General features: G+C 40.4%; 1 protein-coding gene across 16 annotated transcripts in view; it reads left to right on the top strand.

The window, feature by feature from the left end:
- Positions 1 to 21319, top strand: part of GUCY1A1 (guanylate cyclase 1 soluble subunit alpha 1) — a 70356-nt gene that overhangs the window by 24876 nt on the left and 24161 nt on the right. For 10 of the 16 annotated variants that reach the window (XM_027956342.3, XM_042234415.2, XM_060400715.1 and 7 more), the window contains 4 exons: positions 6374 to 6765; positions 13719 to 13780; positions 18066 to 18124; positions 19437 to 20146. In XM_027956342.3, coding sequence (XP_027812143.1) covers positions 6508 to 6765; positions 13719 to 13780; positions 18066 to 18124; positions 19437 to 20146 — 1089 coding nt within the window. In that variant the 5' untranslated portion in view covers positions 6374 to 6507. The remainder of the gene's footprint in view (positions 1 to 6373; positions 6766 to 13718; positions 13781 to 18065; positions 18125 to 19436; positions 20147 to 21319) is intronic. The other 6 variants (XM_060400713.1, XM_060400719.1, XM_042234420.2 and 3 more) reach the window with 1 other exon arrangement.

The following is a 21319-nucleotide window of genomic DNA, read 5'->3' as shown; positions in this document are numbered from 1 at the left end:
GCTCCCTTTCCTTCAGCCTCACGTCCCACTAGGAGACGAAGCCTGTGGGTTCTCTCTCGGAGATGCTTCGGGATTGATCTGCTTTTTATCCGCAGGGCCACTCTCTGACCCAACCCAGATCAGCCGCCTGTCCAACTCCGACCTGTCCCTCATCCTGCATTTCAGATAATCTCTTGAAAATACAATGGTATTCTCACTTCTTAGTCACCCAGCCTTTAGAAGAGAGTGGTGGCTTAGGTAGCATGGTTTACACGCCCCCCAATCTGTACGTCCTGACCTCCGCTGGCTCATCTGCATCACCCTCCCCAGGTTCTTGCTGGCCGCATGCTCTAGCCAGGCTGGGCCCGTTCATTTCCTGGCATGTGCCCTGGTCTGTCCTCGCCTCCAAGCATACTTGCTGTTTTCTCTGGGGCTGGCTTTCTCAGCTCACGGTCACCATTCAGCTTGGTTGTCTCTTCCTCCTGGGGCTGGATTGGGATCCCTGGTGTCACTCTTGGAGTGCACTGTGCACCCCCTTTGATAGCACACGTCACACGTGGAGCTGCGTGTCAGAAGTAGTTTTCCTAAAGGAATCCTCTTACACTGTTGCTAGGAATTTCAACTGGGACAGCCACTATGGACAGCCACTATGGACAGCCACTATGAACAGTGTAGAGATGCTTCCTTTAAAAACTAAAAATAGAAGTACCATATGATCTAGTAACCCCACTTCTGGGCATATATCTGGGGAAAACCATAATTCAAAAAGATCATGCCTCCCAGTTATTCACAGCAGCACTCTTTACAATAGCCAGGACATGGAAACAACCTAAATGTCCATCAACCAAAGAATGGATAAAAGAAATGTGCTTTTATACAATGGCATATTACTTGGCCATAAAAAGGAATGAGATAATTTCATTTGCAGCAACATGGATGGACCTAGATATTATGATACTAAGTGAAGTAAGTCAGAGAAAGACAAATACCATATGATATCACTTATATGTGGAACCTACAATATGATACACATGAACTTATTTGCAAAGCAGAAACAGACTCACAGACATAGAGAACAGACTTATCACTGCCAAAGGGGAAAAAGGATGGGAGGGGGGATAAGTTAGGAGTAAAAAATTAAAAATAGTCTAATCTTCCTGTTAGATTGTAAGCTCCGCCTGACTATGATGACTTTTGCCCATGGCTCTGCCCTTGCACCTGGAAGAATGTCCCACATACAGTAGGCCACTCATAAATGCTTGTTGAGTAGACTGGAATGTGAGCAAATGAAGGGATGAAGCAGGAAGCAAGATGCAAGCCAGTGCATCAGAGAATCTGTGGGAATGGAGCTTACGAAAAGCAAAATGCCAGGGGAAGTTCAGGTGTGTTTGGAGCTTTAACTTTCAGGAGCTCATGGCTGAATTTAGCAAGGAGGTTTGGGTGACACGGTGAAAGCAAAGCCAGAGCCTGGTCGGTGAAAGAATACATCTTGTGTAAACGGGCTGAGTGCTGCACGGGGCTGTGACTGCAAAAAGAAGCAGAGCTGGCATTGGAGCTGGGAGCAGGGGCGTCATGAAGGAAGCCAGCCCTCCCTTGCCCTTTCCCTCCACTCAGGGAGGCACAGTTTTTCTACTACTTTGTCCAGCTTCCCTGGTCTGTCCCAGGGGACTGTTCTGTAAATATTGCTTCCTGCCAAGTGAAAAGAAACACATCTTCAAGGCCTGATTTTTGAAATTTTATTGAACAATTTTTCAGCTTTGGAGGAATGAAAACGTTTGATGTTCTGAATGTTAAGCTGCCTTCTTGACATTTGTTTATGAAGATGATTGTTACAATTTGGGTGGGGCATGCACACTTTATCCCTATGGATGGAGTTTGTTTTGAAGTTCTCTCTTCTTTCAGCTACTCTTCTAAATGTGGACTTTGGAATTTAATCTTAAAATACATATTTCTTGAATCACAGATTTCGGTATGGCTGGGTGCTAAGCCTGGCATGTGACCTGCTATTGTAAAACAGGCTTTCTGTGTGAGAGAGTACGTATGAGGTGCTTTCCTATCCCCCCTCCCCAGGATTTCCACATGTGGAAAACAAGGGTTTGTGCTTAATTCTTTCCTTAGAGATTAACGATGGAGTATCTCATTAACTACACAGCAATGCATCCTGGTTACTTTAAAATTTTTTATATTGGAGTATAGTTGATTTATAATGCTGTGTTAGTTTCAGGTGTACAGCCAGTGAACAGTTATGCATATACATAGATATACTGTTTTTGCATCCTGGTTATTGATATGAGGTCAGTGCTGCTGCTGCTGCTGCTAAGTCGCTTCAGTCGTGTCCGACTCTGTGCGACCCCATAGATGGAAGCCCGCCAGATTCCCCCATCCCTGGGATTCTTCAGGCAAGAACACTGGAGTGGGTTGCCATTTCCTTCTCCAATGCATGAAAGTAAAAAGTGAAAGTGAATTTGCTCAGTCATGTCTAACTCTTCGCGACCCCATGGACTGCACCCTACCAGGCTCCTCCGTCCATGGGATTTTCCAGGCAAGAGAACTGGAGTGAGGTGCCATTGCCTTCTCCGATGAGGTCAATAGATGAGTCTTTATTGTCACTCTAGAGGAATTAATCACTTACCAGTAAAGGGAGAAAGCATTCAGTCGATTTGGAGGCTGTTTAATCATCAGCCTGGGGGATGGCAAATACCTCTGTGAATTTCTGAGAATATCTCTCCCACTGCCTGCCAAGGCCTTGTCACCAAATTTATCACTTCAATTCACTTGTTTTTTCCCTCCCATGTCACTACCACATCTACACCCAGCTCTGTTCTGCATTCAGGAACTGACCCAACCATTTCTGAAGTTGCTGCTGATGTTATACGAAAGAATCATCGCCGGTTCCCTTGAAGAGCATAGTCTCTCTTCCTGGCAACCTGGCAAATGACTGACAAACACGAGTTTCCAAGGTGTTGGCATCGGCTGCATCTGTTCGTAGTGTAATTTCATCAGCTGCACAGACGAGGGATGCTAATTAGTTTGTTGATACATATGTGATTTAATGAGACTAAACACTTAACTGATCTTGAAGTAGGCAGAGTTTGTTTCCTGTTGCTGTTTTTACTTTAATTAAAAAAAAAAACACAACAAACATGTTAGGCACATTGGCTGGAAATTAGAGCACTGTGTCATCTTGGAGAAAAAAGAATTTCCAGGAAGTCTGACTGGTCAGTTGTGTCCTGCTCTAATGAGATTAAAGAGAAGAGGATAAAATATTGGGTTTGAGAACAAGGGTTGAAATCCAATTTAAATAGAAGATTAAGCATAATGGAAGAATTTTCATAAACTACATTATATTGGAATCCTGTGGTTCAATACTAAAATTATAATATGTACCAGAATAACTGATTTTAGGAAGAAATTCCAGATCTGCATCAGCTCCAACGTATAATCTTCTATTTTTATGGCCTTTTTTTAAAGTGCCCTCTTTTCTAGTTATTGTATCATATTTTTATGTAACTGAAACTATGAAATTCAATTAATACAATTTTTCTTCCTAAAAATTCACATAAAATAATGGCATTTTGATTTTTATTAATAAATATTTTTTCAGAATTATCTACTAGACTCTTCTTAATTACTTTCAAGTTGTGCAAAACCGAATACAGAGAGGTTCTCTATTTTGGGAGTGGGAAGAGGTGATGAGGAAGTAACTCTAACCCCATGGTTAAAATTATATTTGTATTAAAATGCTTCATCTAATTTGCTTAGCTTTTTGCAAACACGAGTCAGTACTATGGCCTGCGCAGCCTGTTTTCATGGGACCATGTCCATGCTCTCTCCTCTGTGTATCTGCTGCAGTGGCAGAGTTGAGGCATTGACCACATGCTGAAGTGACCCACTCTGCCTTTATGGGGAGGTTGGACCCCTGATCTACACCACGCCAGAGGACAGGAGTTAATAAATAGTAATAGGTGGCGCTCCTGCCAATGCAGGAAACATATGAGACGTGGGTTTGATCCCTAGACAGGAAGATCCCCTCAAGTAAGAAATGGCAATCGACTCCAGTATTCTTGGCTGGAGAATCTCAAAGACAAAGAAGCCTGGCAGGCTACAGTCCATAGGGTCACAAAGACTCGGACAGGACTTAGCATGCATGCTCAATAGTGTTGTTGAGAAACATTAAAGACTAAGAAACAGCTACTTGTAGAACTGAATCTTAAACAGATCTTGGAGGAGAGCTATAGATCTGCAGGTCTTTCAGAATCCAGGAACCGGTCCTCTATCACCAGATCACCTCTAGGCACCCAGCAGCCTCTGAGACAGACCGTGCCCTCTTCTCTGCTGGCAGAATATGGTTTCTGCTCCTTAATGCTGAAAGGATCTCCCTTTGTACCTTCCTAAAGATTCATAAATTATGTATGAACACAGATTTGGGGTTTGACTTTAAGAAACAGAGTCACGTAGGTGAAATCTTTGAAAATGACACAAATGAACTTATTTACAAAACAGAAACAGACTCACAGACATAGAAAACAAACTTATGGTTACCAAGGGGTAAAGGGGGAGGGATAAATTAGGAGTTTGGATTAAATGTATACCTATAGCTGATTCATGTTGAGATTTGACAAAAAACAACAAAATTCTGTAAAGCATCTATGCTTCAATTAAAAAAATAAAATTAAAAAAAAGATACACCCTAAGGGAAAAGAATCTGAAAAAGAATAGATACATGCATATGTAAAACTGAACTATTTTGCTGTACACCTGAAACTAACACAACACTGTAAATCAACTGTACTCCAATATAAAATAAAAATTAAAAAATAAAAAGAAACAGAGTTCCAGCAGTTTCTTCTGGCGTGTCAGCATCCATCATCTTCCCCAAACCTGGTAACCCAGCAACACCCCAGGGGCTGTCAGGTGTGAATTCAGCTTCCTTGTTTGTCCCAGTTTGGAAAATGAATTGTCCATTGTTCTAAGCCTATCAGTAATTTATCTGTGACAAATTATAAGCTGATGTTATATACATTAGAAACATACTGAGAGCACAGAGGTGCATAGAAAAGACACAAAGTAATTGAACTCCAATTCCAAAGACTGAACTATAATCCTTTATCCTGGATGATTCAAGTACCACCAGCCAGCGAGCAGGATAATTACATTCTTGTTTGCTTTCTAATGTAAACTTATAAACCATATCTTCAAGATAAATTAATTCCAGTGTATAAACTAAGCCCGATTGTTTAGAAACAAGTGTAATTTGGTAATATATGAATTTGAGTTAATTGAAACCCATTGGCTATGGAATCAGATGGACCTATGTTTGAACCATAGCTCTTGCACTTTTAGCATTTCAAATCAAAGATGACACAAACGTTGAGCCTCTGACCCACTGGTGATAAGAATACCTATTTCAAGTGGTTGCTGTGAAGCTTAAATGTAAATACAGGGCTCTTAGCACTGTACCAGACCATGTGTTCTTTTCCCCTCTTTTTTGATTTTCCAAGTATGGAAATACTTGGTGGATCCAGTTAATCAACATCATTGTATTGCTGACAAGCTGAATTTACAACCAGATGGTTCCACTGAAAAGTTAACTAATGAGACATGGGTTGTGAATTGTGTGAAGACTCCATTACAATATCAACAAAAATAAAAGTGCAGGGGAAAATTGGCCAGAAGGGTCATGCTCCTAACTTTGGGGACTCCTAGGAAGAGAGGCCTTCTTGGATTACTCCAGTGTCATCTGGATTTGGATTCAAAGTCTCCAGTAAATCCAATGGCCTATTCTTAGGAATCAGGAGTCTTTTTAAAAAATATTATTTGTTTTTCATTTTGGTGATATTTTAAACATATTTTACTATTTATAGAGATAAGTCTCTTTGGCAATAATCATTTCAATTAATTTTTTTCATGTAAAAGACAATGTTGCAGATCTAATAACGTATACTTGGGCACCATACTATAAATATCTTTTCTTTGGGTATGTTTAGGAGACATTATGCATGCCATTCTGATTTTTTAGAAAATACAGACTAATGAGAATTTAGTAGTATGAGCAGTGATATGACATAGTTTGAGACCCAGCTTCTGTCATAAAACCACAATATTTCACCCTTGTGGAATCAAATTAGACCAAATGGGCTATAAAAATGGGAATCAGTAGTTTGTGCTAAAGACATTTTGGAGAAAATTATATTCCATTTGAAAAATATTAAAATACTAAAAGCAAGTATTTTTCTAGTATACTAGAATGCACACATAGAAAATAAGATCTTTACTAAATGTTCCATCCATTTTATAATGGACATTTGCACCAGATTTTCTTTTTTTTACTTGAAAATGACATAGGACTGTATGGTCTTCACTTTCTCATACCTGTATTTTTCTCTTTCCATAGAAATACGGAGTCACTCCTCTTTCTCCTCTGACCTTCTGCAGCCCCTGGACTCCCTGGTCACCAGCATCTCTGGTCCACTAGTGGCTTCTGTGTGTCCATCCTGGTAAGAAGAACCAAGCCCAGGAGCGATCACCATGTTCTGCGCGAAGCTGAAGGACCTGCAGATCACAGGGGACTGCCCCTTCTCCCTGCTGGCCCCGGGGCAGGTCCCCAGAGAGCCCTTGGGGGAAGCCACAGGGAGTGGGCCAGCAGCTACCCCAGGGCAGCCGAGCGTCTGTCCAGGTGTCCCTGACAAGAACCCGCCTGGAAGGCTTCCCCGGAGGAAGACCAGCCGCAGCCGAGTCTATCTTCACACTTTGGCAGAGAGTATTTGCAAACTGATTTTCCCAGAGGTGAGTGCCTGCCCTTTCAAGATCTTACTGACATTTTGAAAATGGTAATAGGGTGTTTTCCTAAGGAAAATGTGAACACTCGCTTTCTCACTTTCAAGGCTATAGTAGATGTAGACAATTTGACAATTTTCTGAAAACGTTTAAAAACATTTTTAAAAAGCAATCATTTTCTTAAATTGTGTTTAATCTTAAAATGTTTAGTCTTGCATTCTTTTCCAAAGCATCCTGCACTCTGACAAGCTTTATGACTTTGAGCAGCTGTTTCATCCTCTTGGCCTCAGCATCCTTATCTGAAAATAGACATGCTCACAGTCCTGGGTCCCTAGAGTTTGCACAAGCATTGAAGTGAAGTGAAGTGAAGTGAAGTGAAGTCGCTCAGTCGTGTCCGACTCTTTGCGACCCCACGGACTATAGCCTACCAGGCTTCTCAGTCCATGGGATTTTCCAGGCAAGAGTACTGGAGTGGAGTGCCATTTCTTTCTCCAGGGGATCTTCCCAACCCAGGGATCGAACCCAGGTCTCCCACATTGGAGGCAGATGCTTTACCCACTGAGCCACCAGGGAAGCTCTGCACAAGCATTAGGTGAACTAATCCACAGCTCTCACCACCCACCAGGACCCATTAGTTACTTATGGATGGCAAGCTATTTTTTTTTTTTTTTTATGGATTCATTAGCTATTTGTTTAGAGCTAAGTTCCTTGGAGAATAACTTATTCTCTGCTGGGTTTCCCTCATCTAGTTCCTAAGAGCATCATCTGTTCCTGCCAACTTGCTGAGGTGGGAAGACCCCCCCCTCCTCCTTATTCTGCTGGGTTGGTCAGGGTCACAGGCCTGTTCATGACACCCCTGTCATCAGTTTGGACATGTCTTGGCCTGTGGGGTGCACAGCCTAATGCTGTTTTGGAATCTGGAGCACCACCCTTAAAGGGATTCAGGAAGGACAAACACTGTATGGTCTCATATGTGGATTATTAAAAAATAACAACTCATAGAAAAAGAGATCATACATATGGTCCCCAGAGGCAGAGGGTAGGGAAGGGGATTAGAGGAAGGTGGTCCAGAGATGCTGGAAGATAAGATAAATGAGTACCATGGGTGTAACTCATGGTGACCCTGCCATCCTGTGTGGTGTGTAGGAAAGTTACCAGGTACATCCTCTGGGTTCTCATCACAAAGAGAAAGTTTTTTGTTTTCCTTTCTTTTCTTTGTGCTGCATCTGTATGAGAAGATGGATGTTAGCTGAGCCGATTGGGGCCATCATTTCACACTATATATAAATCAAGGTGTCATGCTGTATGCGTAAACTTAAACAGTGATGTATGTCAATTATTTCTCAATAAAACTGGGGGAAAAAGAGAAAACAGAACGCTGGGGACAGGCCATAGAGCTAATTAGGTAAACTATGTTTGGAATAGACAGGGCATGTGGAGAGCTCCTCACCCCATGGGCCTAAGAGAAGAGCCGCTGAAAGTCTTCATGGCGTGTCTTCCTCCTTCTGTTAGTATTCACAGTTTTATGCAGATTCACTTAGCCTAGAAGATTGGGCATTGAAAAAATCAGATTCTGGCTCTCATAATTTATTGATGATTTTTAATTGACTCCACACCAACCCTTTGCCTTGTGAGAAACACTGAAGGACCACAGGCTGCTGACTTTTAGGACTGGAAGGAACTTCAGAGGTAACCTTGTTTCATTCCCAAGAAGGACCTGAGAGGCTAAGTGACTTGGGCAAAGTCACACAGCTTTTGAAGGATATAGCAATTACTGCTGCCAGCAATATGGGCTCAACTGGCAAAGAAGAGACTTGAAGCTTGAAGAATGGATAAATTAGAATTGGCAGGAAGTTGAGGGAACTTATTTCAAATATAAGATAAGCACAGTAGTAGACTGGCTAGTGGCCTTTGAGATGGAAATATTTAATTACTGTCTCCCTGCTCCAGTCACCAGCGGCCAGCATTGGCTAGGATGAGGGATGCAACTCTTCCCAGGCAGTTGGTTGGTGTCAATCTGGGAAGTGGTTGGCACCCTCATTTCCAAGGGCAGAGCACATGGATGAGCAGATGGTGAGGCTGGGAAGCTGGAGAGCGGCCATGCTTTCCCCAGGTCCTGTCATTACCCTGTTGGCTTCATTATTTTGTTTGATAAATTCTGAATTCCTACAATGGAAGTCATGCACATATTGGAATCTCTTTTAAAAACATTCAGAATATCAAATATATGCGTTCTTATTTTCCCTTATTTAGGATAATCTGTGTTGGTTGTTTGTGGGCTCATAGCTTTGAGTGTGCTGTCATGGAATAGAGAAAGCCAGGCTGAGGAGTTCCAGGAGGCAAGAGGGCTGCCCTTGACCTGAAGAACCAGGACTCTTTCCCACAACTGAGGCCATTTTCATTCACATTTTAGTGAACATCCCAGGGCTGGATACATTCATGCTGAATAGCAACCAAACTAGATTACTTCATCAACTATTCAAACATCGAGATGTCTTTGATTAAATAGGGCTTTTTAAAAAACTGATCTTTTTTAAGTGGACAGATTTAATGCTTAGCCTACTGTTCAGTTTCAGTCCCATCGGTAGCCCCAAAGAAGAGACTCCAGATAACATTTGATGGCATGCTCATTCTTGTTTTTGATAATTAGATGTAAACTCCAGTTATGTTTTATGGGGGACAAGTATTATAGTTCATTATCCTTAGCAGATTTAGAGTGGGAGATGGCATTCCAGAGTTGTGGAATCATAGGTTACAAAGGTCTTATAGCTCATCCAGTGCAAACTTTTCATTTGTTTGAAGAAATTAAGACACATAAAATTTAGATCACTTGCTTTAAGATAACTAGGGGAGATGGAAAGGTCTCTGCACCTCATTCATAATCTGTTGCTCTTCTATTATATTATTAGCTGATTTTTCATGGAAATTCTCCCCAATAATCCTGTAAGCTCCTCAAGCAGAGTGTTTTTAAAATAACTGCATCATGATCTTAGCTATAGTTGTAGCAAATCAGAACCCATTTCCTGAACTAAATCGAGTCACATTTGCTTATATGAGGGCTTCTCAGGTGGCACTAGTGATAGAGAACCCACCTGCCAGTGCAGGACACATAACAGATGCGGGTTCGATCCCTGGGTTGGGAAGATCCCCTGGAGGAGAACATGGCTAACCCACTCTAGTGTTCTTGCCTGGAGAATCCCATGGACAGAGGAGCCTGATGGGCTGCAGTTCATAGGGTCGCAAAGAGTCAGACACGTGGCTGCAGCAACAGCACAACACACAGCAGCACACGCTTATATGAAGGATATTATCCCAAATCAAACACCTTGTGAGATTAAAGGGATCTGAAGGAACTCCTGAAGTCTCTGAATGTGTTGTGGAATATTGGGTTGCAAGAAGGAAAAAAGAAGTAGTATTCCATTATCCTTATGAGCTAAAATTTCCTTGGTCTAGAAGAACATGAAGAACTATAGAAAACATCCCATCCCAGGTCCTGCCAGACTTAAAACCTTTCAATGACTTTTCTTTGCTCTTACATAAAAATAAACTTTCTTAATGTAGCCTCTAGGCAAAAAGAAAAAATGCAGAAAAGTTAAAAATCATCTGAAATAGCAACTAATCCATAAACCAGACCTATGAAATTCCGTTCAGAGTGTTCCCAGCAATACTGGATCAAGCGGCAGTTGTGGCTGAAGCGTTAATATACTGGTATCCTCCAGGGGCATCCTGCAGTCGTTGATTCTGTGTCATAAGGCGTGAGATCTCAGGGAAGTTGAGTCCTGCTCCTGACTTTCTTGTGATCTGCATCGTCTCAGGGTGTAGGCTCAGGATGTGTTCGAGAAGCCTTAGCGCCAAGGTAGGAAGCTCTAGGCACCGGCAGCCTTTACCAATAAATGTTTTGTCTGAAAAACTTGTGGGTTTTGTTTTGTCTTGTTTTGAATTTATAACAGTTTTCCAGAGCAGCAATGGTGTATGATGAAAGCAGACACCAAAGCCTGTTAAGCTGTAGTATCACTAACGTATGCTGCTACAGCTTGGCTAGGACTTCAGAACTTTTTACTTAAAAAAAGCAAATTCTTTTTTTAAAAAAGTTTTATTGGAGTAGAGTTGACTTACAATGTTGTGCTAGTTTCAGATGGTATAGAAAAGTGAGTCAGTTATACATATACTCATATTCATTCTTTTTTCAGATTCTTTCCCCTTATAGGCTATTGCAGAATATGAGTAGAGGGCCCTAAGCTCTACAGTGGGTCCTAAGTTCTGATTCAGCATAGAAAGTCAGGAAGACACCTGTTCTAGGAACTCCAGCAATGAGAGAGGGACCATTTGTCCTTTCTTACAATGACAGCATATATGTTAGGAGGAAAGGACAAGAAAAAGAAGCTCCTGGTGGCAGTGGGAAGGAAATGAAAGACCAGGAAGAATACAGACTGAGAATGGTAAAAACATGAGCTAGTGTTTAACCAAAAGGTCAAGAGGAGAGAGGATGGTGGTATTTCCACCAGTACTCGAGGTGAGGAAGGAGAAAGTCTTCAGGGGCAGAAATGGATGGATTTTCTTTCCTTGTTGCCCATCCCAAGTTCCTGGTCAGAGCCATACATAGGCAAATGTAATTTGAATTATTTTAACTTGGAAATAATATAAATTGTGTTTTTGAGCAAGCTGCACTGGTAGCATCTCTGTACTGGGTTGCATTGCTTCACTGATGCGGATGTCACAGACTAAGCCTTCAGGACTTGGAACGGCTGGCAAGGGAGATGATGTGCCTTCGCTCCTTTCTTCCTTCATTCCATCAGTATGGAGGTAGCATCTCCTGTGACCAGGTATTTTCTAGGTGCCTGACATGCGGTGGTGAGCTAAACAGATCTTCCTTGCCCTTTTGGAGTCTCTGTTCTAGCGGAGAAGACAGAAAATAAAGAAAAAAAAATGTCAGGATGCAAATGCTTGAAGGACAATCAAGATCTTCTGTGCAGGCGGTGGCCATCATGCCACTGATGACCCCTCTTCTAGGTGGCTCGGTTGTAAAAAATCTGCCTGCCATCGCGAGAGTTGTGGGAGACACAGCTTCTATCCCTGGGTGGGGAAGATCCCCTGGAGGAGGAGGTGGCAACGCACTCCAGTATTCTTTCTTGGGAAATCTCATGGACAGAGGAACCTGCCCGGCTACAGTCCGTCGGGTCGCAAAGAGTCAGATGCGACTGAGCACGCACGCATGCACTTTCTGTCTGAATAGGTTTTAGAGAAGGACAAAACTCCCCGCAACCCAGAGTTTCATGGGTTTTCATCCGCAAAGACTTGCTGGTGTTTGTGATTCCAGAGTCACTCTCTGTGAAGTCAAAGACCCTTGATGGGGTGAAGCTGATCCTGGCAGTCTTATATATAACTGATGGGAGTGCCAATGGCTACAAACTTTTATGAAATTGATCTCGAAAGAGCTACTGAAAATTGAGCTACTGAAAATCCATAGATTTTAAGGATTCCACTTAAAAGAATATAACCTGTAGAAATAAAAAGCAATACATAAGAATAAGAAAAAAACAACAAAAAAATGCCCTTAAGATATTGAAGCCTTCTTAAGCACACTAGGCTGTCCGCTCCTGCCTCCTTTAGGGTCTCAAGTCTAACGTTTCCTTCTTCCTTCCCTGATTTAAAAGAACATGGTTGCATTTCCTTTCCTAAACCTGCTCTCTGCCTGCCAGGCAATCACCCTTTGCCACAGGGTGCTGGGCCCTTGCTCAGAATCTGCCTGCTGGCCCGGCACCCTCCAGCCCTTCTTTCTCTCTCACCTTATCTAAACCATCAGAAAAATTGTTATATGGGTAAATTTAAGTTCTATTTTATTTCTTTTCAGCACTTGTATTGTCTTTCAAGAAATTTCACATTTAAGTTCTATTAATATATGCTCTTTAGAAACTGAAAGTTCTTTTCATAATTTCATTAAAACAGAAGCTTGGTCGATTTTGCTTAACTTTACTGTCTTACTTGATCAGTGGAAAGTCCAAGAGGGATATAAATAGTTCTTAAGGAAAAAGGAATTTCACAACTTGGGACAAAGCCAGAGAATTCTCCACTGTCCTCTGGATAAACTACAGAAGGCGGCTGTATACACATGCAGATACATAGAATTTTTTTTTTTTATGGAATGTAAAGAAGTTACCAATGATTTACTTTCCACTTATTAACTGGTTAGGGAGAGCAAGCTGCTAAGAGATATTAATTGTCAACCAATATTTAAAACTATGCAGGCTTACATACAAGTATTTTGCAATCTAGGAAGATTCATGAGATACTCAGAAATCAGTAAAAGAGAAGTACACTGTAAGTATTTTATGAAGATTGTTTGTTCAAGGAAAAGAAATGAGTACAAGTTTGGGGAAATCCAAGATTTGTTTCAATCAGTAATCAACTGAACTCGGTGACAGATTGGATTTAAGGGATAAGAGAAAGGGAAGAGACAGATGCTCGGAGTTTCTAAAGCAGGAAGAGACAAATGATACATGAGCAGAATGTGAGATTGTGGGAGGGTGGAGGATCTCAGCGCGGGGTAGGGGGCTGCAATGGGTCTGTGGAAGGAATGAGGGTCTCCTGGCTTGAGCCCCGTTGAGACTGACATCCTGGCTGCACATTCAAGGGATTTCCTGACCTGGAGGAAGGGGTGCCTGACTTCACCAAACTGAGTCTCTTGTGTGATTCCAGCTTGGTGGCTGTCGGAGCCACCCACCAGGGACACAGCCCACATCCAGATTCAAGTCAGTCTGAGTGCTTGGCTTCTTCCCAAATGTGAGAGCCGTTGAAAATCAGTCCTCTTTTCCCCAGGGGTAGTTCAACCACGCTTGTCATTAAAGTAGCAATGCTTCTGCTACTTCCTGACAAGCACTCAAAAGAAATTTTTGTGAAGTACGTATCTTCAAGAAAATGATTATTTAAGTGAGTGTTTAAAACTTTTTCTTTTCAATTTTCAGTTTGAGCGTCTGAACCTTGCCCTTCAGAGAACATTGGCAAAACACAAAATAAAGGAAGACAGGTAAATTGAATCATTTCAGTTGCATGAATCTCCTGTTACGATCACTGACACAGCTACTAATAACCAGCGCTTAGTGGTGTCTTGCATATATGAATCACTTTGCTATGCCAGGAACTGGGCTAAGCAGTTTAGCTGCCACGAATCTGAAAGGAAGTGTGTTCATTTTTCACATTTCATATGTCACTAAGCTCAGGTTTCTATAAAATGTCTAGAATTTTATAGCTGTTTAGGAAATGGCAGAATGGAGTTTCAAGCCTGGGTTTTCAGAGCCCATGATTTTAACCCTATTACTCTGTGCTTCTCCATTTTGTAAACTCCCAAAAGGCCTATTCTTTTCTGCTAGGGTGTAATTTCTGAAATACTTAACAAAGTTAAGGCATAGATCAGAGCAAACTCCTGCTTGAAGAACAGTGCCAAGAATCTGGGGCTAGGTCCCAGTGCAGCCTGCCTGTCCCTTTGCCCCAGCCTGAGCCACCGTTTTTTAAAATTGATTACTTTACAATATTGCACAGGTTAAATTTTTAGCTCCCGCATCAGGAGGGAAGGATGTGGGAGCAAGAGGTGGGCAACTCAGGAGTGGGGCAGCAGCTGGATCAGTCCTTAGGGAGGTGTGTTTTGGTATTTTCCTAACTAGCTTGGTTATACTGATTATACTGATATTCAAATACCTGTTCCATTCATACTTTCTCTTCTACTCTGTCTTTGAAACTTTCTTTAAGAAAGCTTTCTGTAGCAGTTTCATATATAAGGTGAATTGAAAAAACCCAAACAAACCCTGGTTTTTAGAGTTCATTTTACAAATACATCTTGGCACATTTACTGCTGGTGGACAACTTGATTTGGCTTTGTTTTGGTTTCCCGGAAATTGAAGGATTATTTGCTGTGTAAATACTACAATAAACACTTGCGTTCAGATTTCAGAATTGAATTTGCAACTTTTGCAAACCAGTACCCTTGTCGGGAATATTTTATACATTCATCCATCTGTCTGCTGCTCAGGAGGAGATCATCTGCTCTGTGCGTTTTCTGGGCTTAATTTCACTCGCTGACTAACTGGTCCCAGGCTGCAGGCAGCAGGCAAGCCAAGAAGGGGTCAGAGACAGGTCCAAAAAGAGAGTGTGAATCTGTGTGTCTGACAGAAGCTGTGTTTGCAGAGTGATATGGACAGCATTCCAGAAGCCTCTGACCTTAATTCTCAGTCCGGCTGATAAGATAGCCAGCAAGTCCTGGAGCTGTGCTACTGTGTCTGTCTGCCTGAGGCCTTGGCAGCCAGTTGACTCAGAATTTATTCCCAGGGCTTGGTGTCCTGAAATATGCCTAAGCTCAATGCTGATATTCAATTAGGATGTGTTCCCAGATATGGAACTCTTAAAAAAAAAAAAAAAAAAACTCAAAACTTAAAAAAATGATTTTATTTGAAATTTTGAAAAATCTTTTAACCTCTTCTTTGACTTCTTAAAGAGCTGATCATACTGTTAAACTGTCCTAATGATTATACCACTGTTGAAATAAGAAGAGGGACTTTTTCTCTTATGAGACTGCCTGCTGATACTGCCAAATGGCTTTTCTCTGCTTTGTTTCTTTAGTTCTTGGCTATGCTGGGCCTTTTCCCCCATCTTTCTGACAGGTCAGCTGCCATTTCTACTGAGGTCAGTATGCTGACTGCTGAAGGGAACTTCACTTCCCCACCCACCACCATTTTTAAAATTTTAAATTTATTTATCTTTAAATTGAAGAATAACTGCTTTACAGAATTGTGTTGGTTTCTGCCAAACAACATGTATTAGCCATAGGTATACGTATGTCCCCTCCATCTTGAACCATCTTCCTCCCTATCCCACCCCTTTAAGTTGTTACAGAGCCCTGATTTGAGTTCCCTGAGTCATACAGCATACCCACCACCATTTTTAAGTGAATGAGTTTTATACAGTCATTATGATACCCTTTGGGGTTGGTTTTGAGCTTTTGCTTTTATCTTTTCCTAGGACCTTTTGATTACATCATGTGTGAATTCATGGCTGGTGTATGTGTGCCTGTGTGTATAACACACTTACATTTGCTGGTGCACATGCAGACATATACCTTATTTTTAAATTTTTTGAAGGTAAAGTTAGGGAACTTATTTTGAATGGCACTGTGTGATGTTTGATTTAGCTAAGCTTTGCTGGGAATTGGCAGAAGAATCCTCTGAGCAGCTTTGGGTTAATTCTTCAAAAAAAAAAAAAAAAGAAATTGCTTAAATGAGAAGAAGGAACAAATCTGAAGACCGACTAATATAGTATATTACAAGGGGTTGAGGGTATCTAATTCAAACTAGGTGTAATATCATAGCCTGATCTCCAAGTTATTTAGATAAGAATATATTTCTGACTGTTGTTGTTCGGTTGCTAAGTCATATCCAACTCTCTGTGACCCCATGGACTGAAGCACTCCAGGCTTCCCTCTCCCTCACTATCTCCCAGACTTTGCTCAAACTCATGTCCATTGAGTCGGTGATGCCATCCAACCATCTCATCCTCTGTTGCCCACCTTCTCCTCCTGCCCTCAATCTTTCCCAGCATCAGAGTCTTATTCCAATGAGTTGGCTCTTTGCATCAAGTGGCCAAAGTATTGGAGCTTCAACTTCAGCATCAGTCCTTCCAATGAATATCTAAGGTTGCTTTCCTTTAGGATTGACTGGTTTGATCTCCTTGTAGTCCAAGGGACTCTCAAGAATCTTCTCCAGCACCACAATTTGAATGCATTAATTCTTTGGTGCTCAGCCTTCTTTATGGTGAAACTCTCATATCCAAACATGACTACTGGAAAAACCATAGCTTTGACCATATGGATCTTTGTCGGCAAAGTGATGTCTCTGCTTTTTAGCATGTTGTCTAGGTTTGTCATGACTTTTCTTTCAAGGAGCAAGCATCTTTTAATTTCATGGCTGCATTCACTATCTGCAGTGATTTTGGAGCCCAAGAAAATAAAATTTGCCATTGTTTTCACTTTTCCCCCATCTATTTGCCATGAAGTGATGGAACTAGATGTTATGATATTAGTTTTTTGAATGTTGAGTTTTAAGCCAGATTTTTCACTTTCCTCTTTCACCCTAATCAAGAGGCTCTTTAGTTCCTCTTTACTTTCCACCATGGAGTGGTATCATTTGCATATTGGAGGTTGTTGATATTTCTCCCAGCAATCTTGATTCCAGCTTGTGATTCATCCAGCCCAGCATTTCACATGTTGTACTCTACACATAAGTTAAATAAGCAGGGTGACAACGTACAGCCTTGACATACTTGTTTCCCAATTTTGAACAGTCCGTTGTCCCATGTTATAAGCAGTATGCCTCTATGTGATCAAGTAGCCAGTGGGGTGATTTTCCTTGTCAAGAATTTTTTCTTTTGAAATTTCTCTACATGTATCATGCTTTATTGAAATCTGTTTGATATAGTATTTTCAACTTATGCCTATTTGTGATCTTGGCTTGTCTAATAGCAAACTGAACCACAAAATAACTTGGATATCTTTTAATATGCTTTAGTAGTTTTGCAAATTTGATTTTAATCAGTTACCACTGTCAGAAATCATCAAAAAAACAATTAAGCAAACATGAATCAACAAGTTGTCCAGCTGAAATTACAACAACTTTCTATCAGTCAAAATGTATGCTGTTATCATATATAATTAATCATATATTAAATTATGTTAATTATTATTAATATATAAGTATATTATAAACTTATGTGTTACTTAAACCAGTTCAGTAATTGAATAAGGAATAAATTTTATATTAGATGAAGGATAAAAGTTTAATGTGATGATGCCTGATAGTTAAATATATAGAACCTAAAACCTAAAAGTAGCATATACTGTTTATTTGCTTTAGAAAATAAATAAGGACTTACTTAGAAGTGAAATCCATCAGTAGGTAGGTTTTTCTTCTTAGCTGGTTTATCAGAAAAGCCCATCCTGATTTATTATCATCCTTGGCCATTTTGTACCATTGGGTTTTCTGCCAGTACAAACCTCTGTACTATTAGCTTATATGAAGTTAGTTTCAAAGGTAGATATACTTTATGAAAAGTGATGAAATAGTCTAGGTCATGTATATTTGGGGGTTTTCCAACATTGATTTGGTTTGTACATGTCACTGCTCCTTTCCTTTAAACTCGACAGTCAAGATTTGCCTCTACAGAGAAGGTAATTTAAATTATTTTTTGTCATCATTTCTGTATGTTATAATCTGAAATTTTAGCATTCATTTGTCAGTTTATAATTTAAGATGTTGAAATAATTTCAGGAAATCTTTGGAAAGAGAAGACTTCGAAAAAATAATTGCAGACCAAGCAATTGCAGCAGGTAATAGAATTAAGTATATGAAATTAGAAAATAATTTGCTTATAGAACTATTTTACCTGTAAAGTAAAATTTTCTATTCCTAGAAAATATTTACCTGGAGAACTAATATTTTCTTAAAAATATTCATGTTTATTTGTTGGTAACATCCAATGTGAAATGTTAAATACCATGTTTTTTTGTTAATGTAAAGAATAACTCTTTTTCATACTTATACCTTTGTTTGACCTCAAACATTTCTTCTTACAATGTTTATTTGCTGAGAAGCAGGTAAAGCTACCTGGCAGGCTGATTCATAGACATTCATATGCTTTGGTCTTGAACTTAGTAACTAAGTGTCCTTCATTTATGCATGAAAAGTTCTACTCAACATAGTAACATAAGTAATTTTTTAAAGGTTGAAAGTAATTATGAGAAATGTATGAGCAGTGCTCACATATTAATACTTAGTTTGGAAGAATCAAGCAGATGAGTGACTTTGTCATACTGTCCCTTTCAAAGTTTGAGTACATGGACCAACTGGTGAGGTTTTTTTTGAAGTAGAAGATTTGAAGACTTTGCTTCTGCTGCTGCTGCTGATGGCTGACTTGCACTGAACCCTCTCTCTGGGTCAGGCACAATTCTAACATGGCCCACAAACACCACAGAAGTGCTGTGAACAGGGCATCCATCTTTCTCCTAAGTTATAGATGAGAAGAATGTGCTACAAAGAGTTTAAAGAATAAAGGAGACTAGTGAAGGAAAAGTTGTGGAAAGTAAATGATAAATTCCCAACACATTTTCATTCAGGTAACATTAAACAACAAGAATGCTATTTTGCTCAAAAAATAATAATATTTACTACTATTATAATATATTACTTTATATCACCTCAGGAAAAATGACAAAATTGAATTTTACCGCTAGTGATATAAATTAATTCTATATCTGATGCTTATATTCCAAGGGGGCTAGCTAGTACCCCTTCACAACATGTGCCACTGTTTCTGATGTTAACAAGGTGGGAAAACTTCTTTTGAAAGAGACTTAACCCTGTGATTCCAATTGCTCTTTTATAGTTAAGTTTCAGGGTGATAAAATGTCATATCTTATACTCAATTGATCATTCTTTCATAATTAACCAATTTGGGTTTATATTTGGAGTTACTTGAATTTTAGAAATGAATTTATGCAGATAATTTGAACAAAAATGATTAATTTTGGTTGGAACTCTTATTAGCAGATATAAAGCAAGCTAAATTGTCAGATAAGGTAAAATACAGATCTGCCAAGATGATGCATATGATACGGCAGAAGATGTGTTCTGTGCTTTCAGGAGTTCCAGTGGAGATCATCAAAGAATCTCTTGGTGAGGAGCTTTTTAAAATATGTTATGAAGAAGATGAATACATCCTAGGTGTGGTTGGAGGAACCCTGAAAGATTTTTTAAATAGCTTCAGCACCCTCCTGAAACAGAGCAGCCACTGTCAAGAAGCAGAAAAGAAGGGCAGGTTTGAGGACGCGTCCATCCTATGCCTGGATAAAGATCCCGATGTCTTATATGTTTACTATTTCTTCCCCAAGAGGATCACTTCCCTGATTCTCCCTGGCATCATTAAGGCAGCTGCTCGCATACTGTATGAGACAGAAGTGGAGGTTTCCTCGACGCCGTCTCGCTTCCACCAGGACTGCCGTGAGTTCGTGGACCAGCCCTGCGAACTCTACTCCGTCCACGTCAGGAGCGCCCGGCCGCACCCGCCCCCTGGGAAACCCGTGTCCTCGCTGGTCATCCCCGCCTCGCTCTTCTGCAAGACCTTCCCTTTCCACTTTATGCTGGACAGAGATATGAGCATCCTGCAGCTCGGCCATGGCATCAGGCGGCTGATGAGCAGGAGAGACGTGCAAGGGAAGCCTCATTTTGACGAGTACTTTGAGATCCTGACCCCCAAAATCAGCCAGACGTTCAGCGGCATTATGACCATGCTAAACATGCAGTTCCTGGTGCGAGTGAGGAGGTGGGACAACTCCGCGAAGAAATCTTCCAGGGTAAGAAGAACAGTTGTCCTGTTGTGATATGGAATCAATAATTTCACTTTTAAAGACTGGGTGTGAAAAATGTAAAAATATACTGTATCACTTCAGAATATTTTAAACATTTTTTAATGTGGACCATTTTTAAAGTCTTTATTGAATTTGTTACAGTGTTGCTTCTACCTTTTGTTTTTTGGCTTTTTGTGTGAAGGGAATGTGGGATCTTAGTTCCCTGACCAGGGGTCAAATTTGCCGAGTCTTAACCACTGGACTGCCAGGGAAGTCCCCAGAATTTTTAATAAAATATTTCTGTTTAAAATAATTCCAAAATACTTGGAAGGGTTAAAACAAGATTCTTTGTGCATTCATTTGCTTGCTCACTTAAGGCATTACTTCACAAATATTTTTGAATGCAGTCTACATTTTAAAATCTTTGTGTGCTTTCCTGTGCTAAGTCATTTCAGTCGTGTCCGACTCTTTGCAACCCTATAGACTGTACCCTGCCAGGCTCCTCTCTCCATGAGATTCTCCAAGCGAGAGTACTGGAGTGGGTTGCCGTGCCCTCCTCCAACGGGATCTTCCCGACCCAGGGATGGAACCCACGTCTCTTACATCTCCTGTGTTGGTAGGTTGGTTTTTTACCACTAGCGTCACCTGGAAAATATTTATGGAGTATTTTATAGCTGAATTACAAAAATACTTACATAAAAATATGGCTTCGATCATCATGAAATAGCTGACTTAATTTGGATAATAAGAAGAATTATACAACAAAGAAACAAAATGACTTGTTTCTTAGAGGAGGCAACTAAATGGATTCTTAAGTCAATATTTAATAGATTTGGAAAAAATCAATAACTTGTTTGATTAACTGTTGGAAAATGTGGGGGAAAGTGTTCTGCTCTCATCTCATAGTACAGAACCGTGCATGATTGAGAAAAGAAGTTTGAAAACCACAGTCAGTAGTATAGCTGACCTCATAGAAAGGCTCACAATGCACCTCTCTTCTGGACAAGTTAACCCAGAAGACAAACTATCTGTCCTCCCAGATGGAAACAGCTTTATTACTTTTTATCATAAACACAGTACAACTAAATGTTTTTAAAAAGGTGCTACTTTAAGATGTCCATTGCAAAATCAAAAACATTATGTACATTTTTGTTTAAAACAAAAAAGCTACTTGTTACA

This window comes from Ovis aries, chromosome 17 (genome assembly GCF_016772045.2).
Source record: "Ovis aries strain OAR_USU_Benz2616 breed Rambouillet chromosome 17, ARS-UI_Ramb_v3.0, whole genome shotgun sequence".
Classification (NCBI taxonomy): domain Eukaryota; kingdom Metazoa; phylum Chordata; class Mammalia; order Artiodactyla; family Bovidae; genus Ovis; species Ovis aries.
The sequence above is the reverse complement of the archived record's forward strand: the minus strand, read 5'-3'. Positions and strand labels throughout refer to the sequence as shown.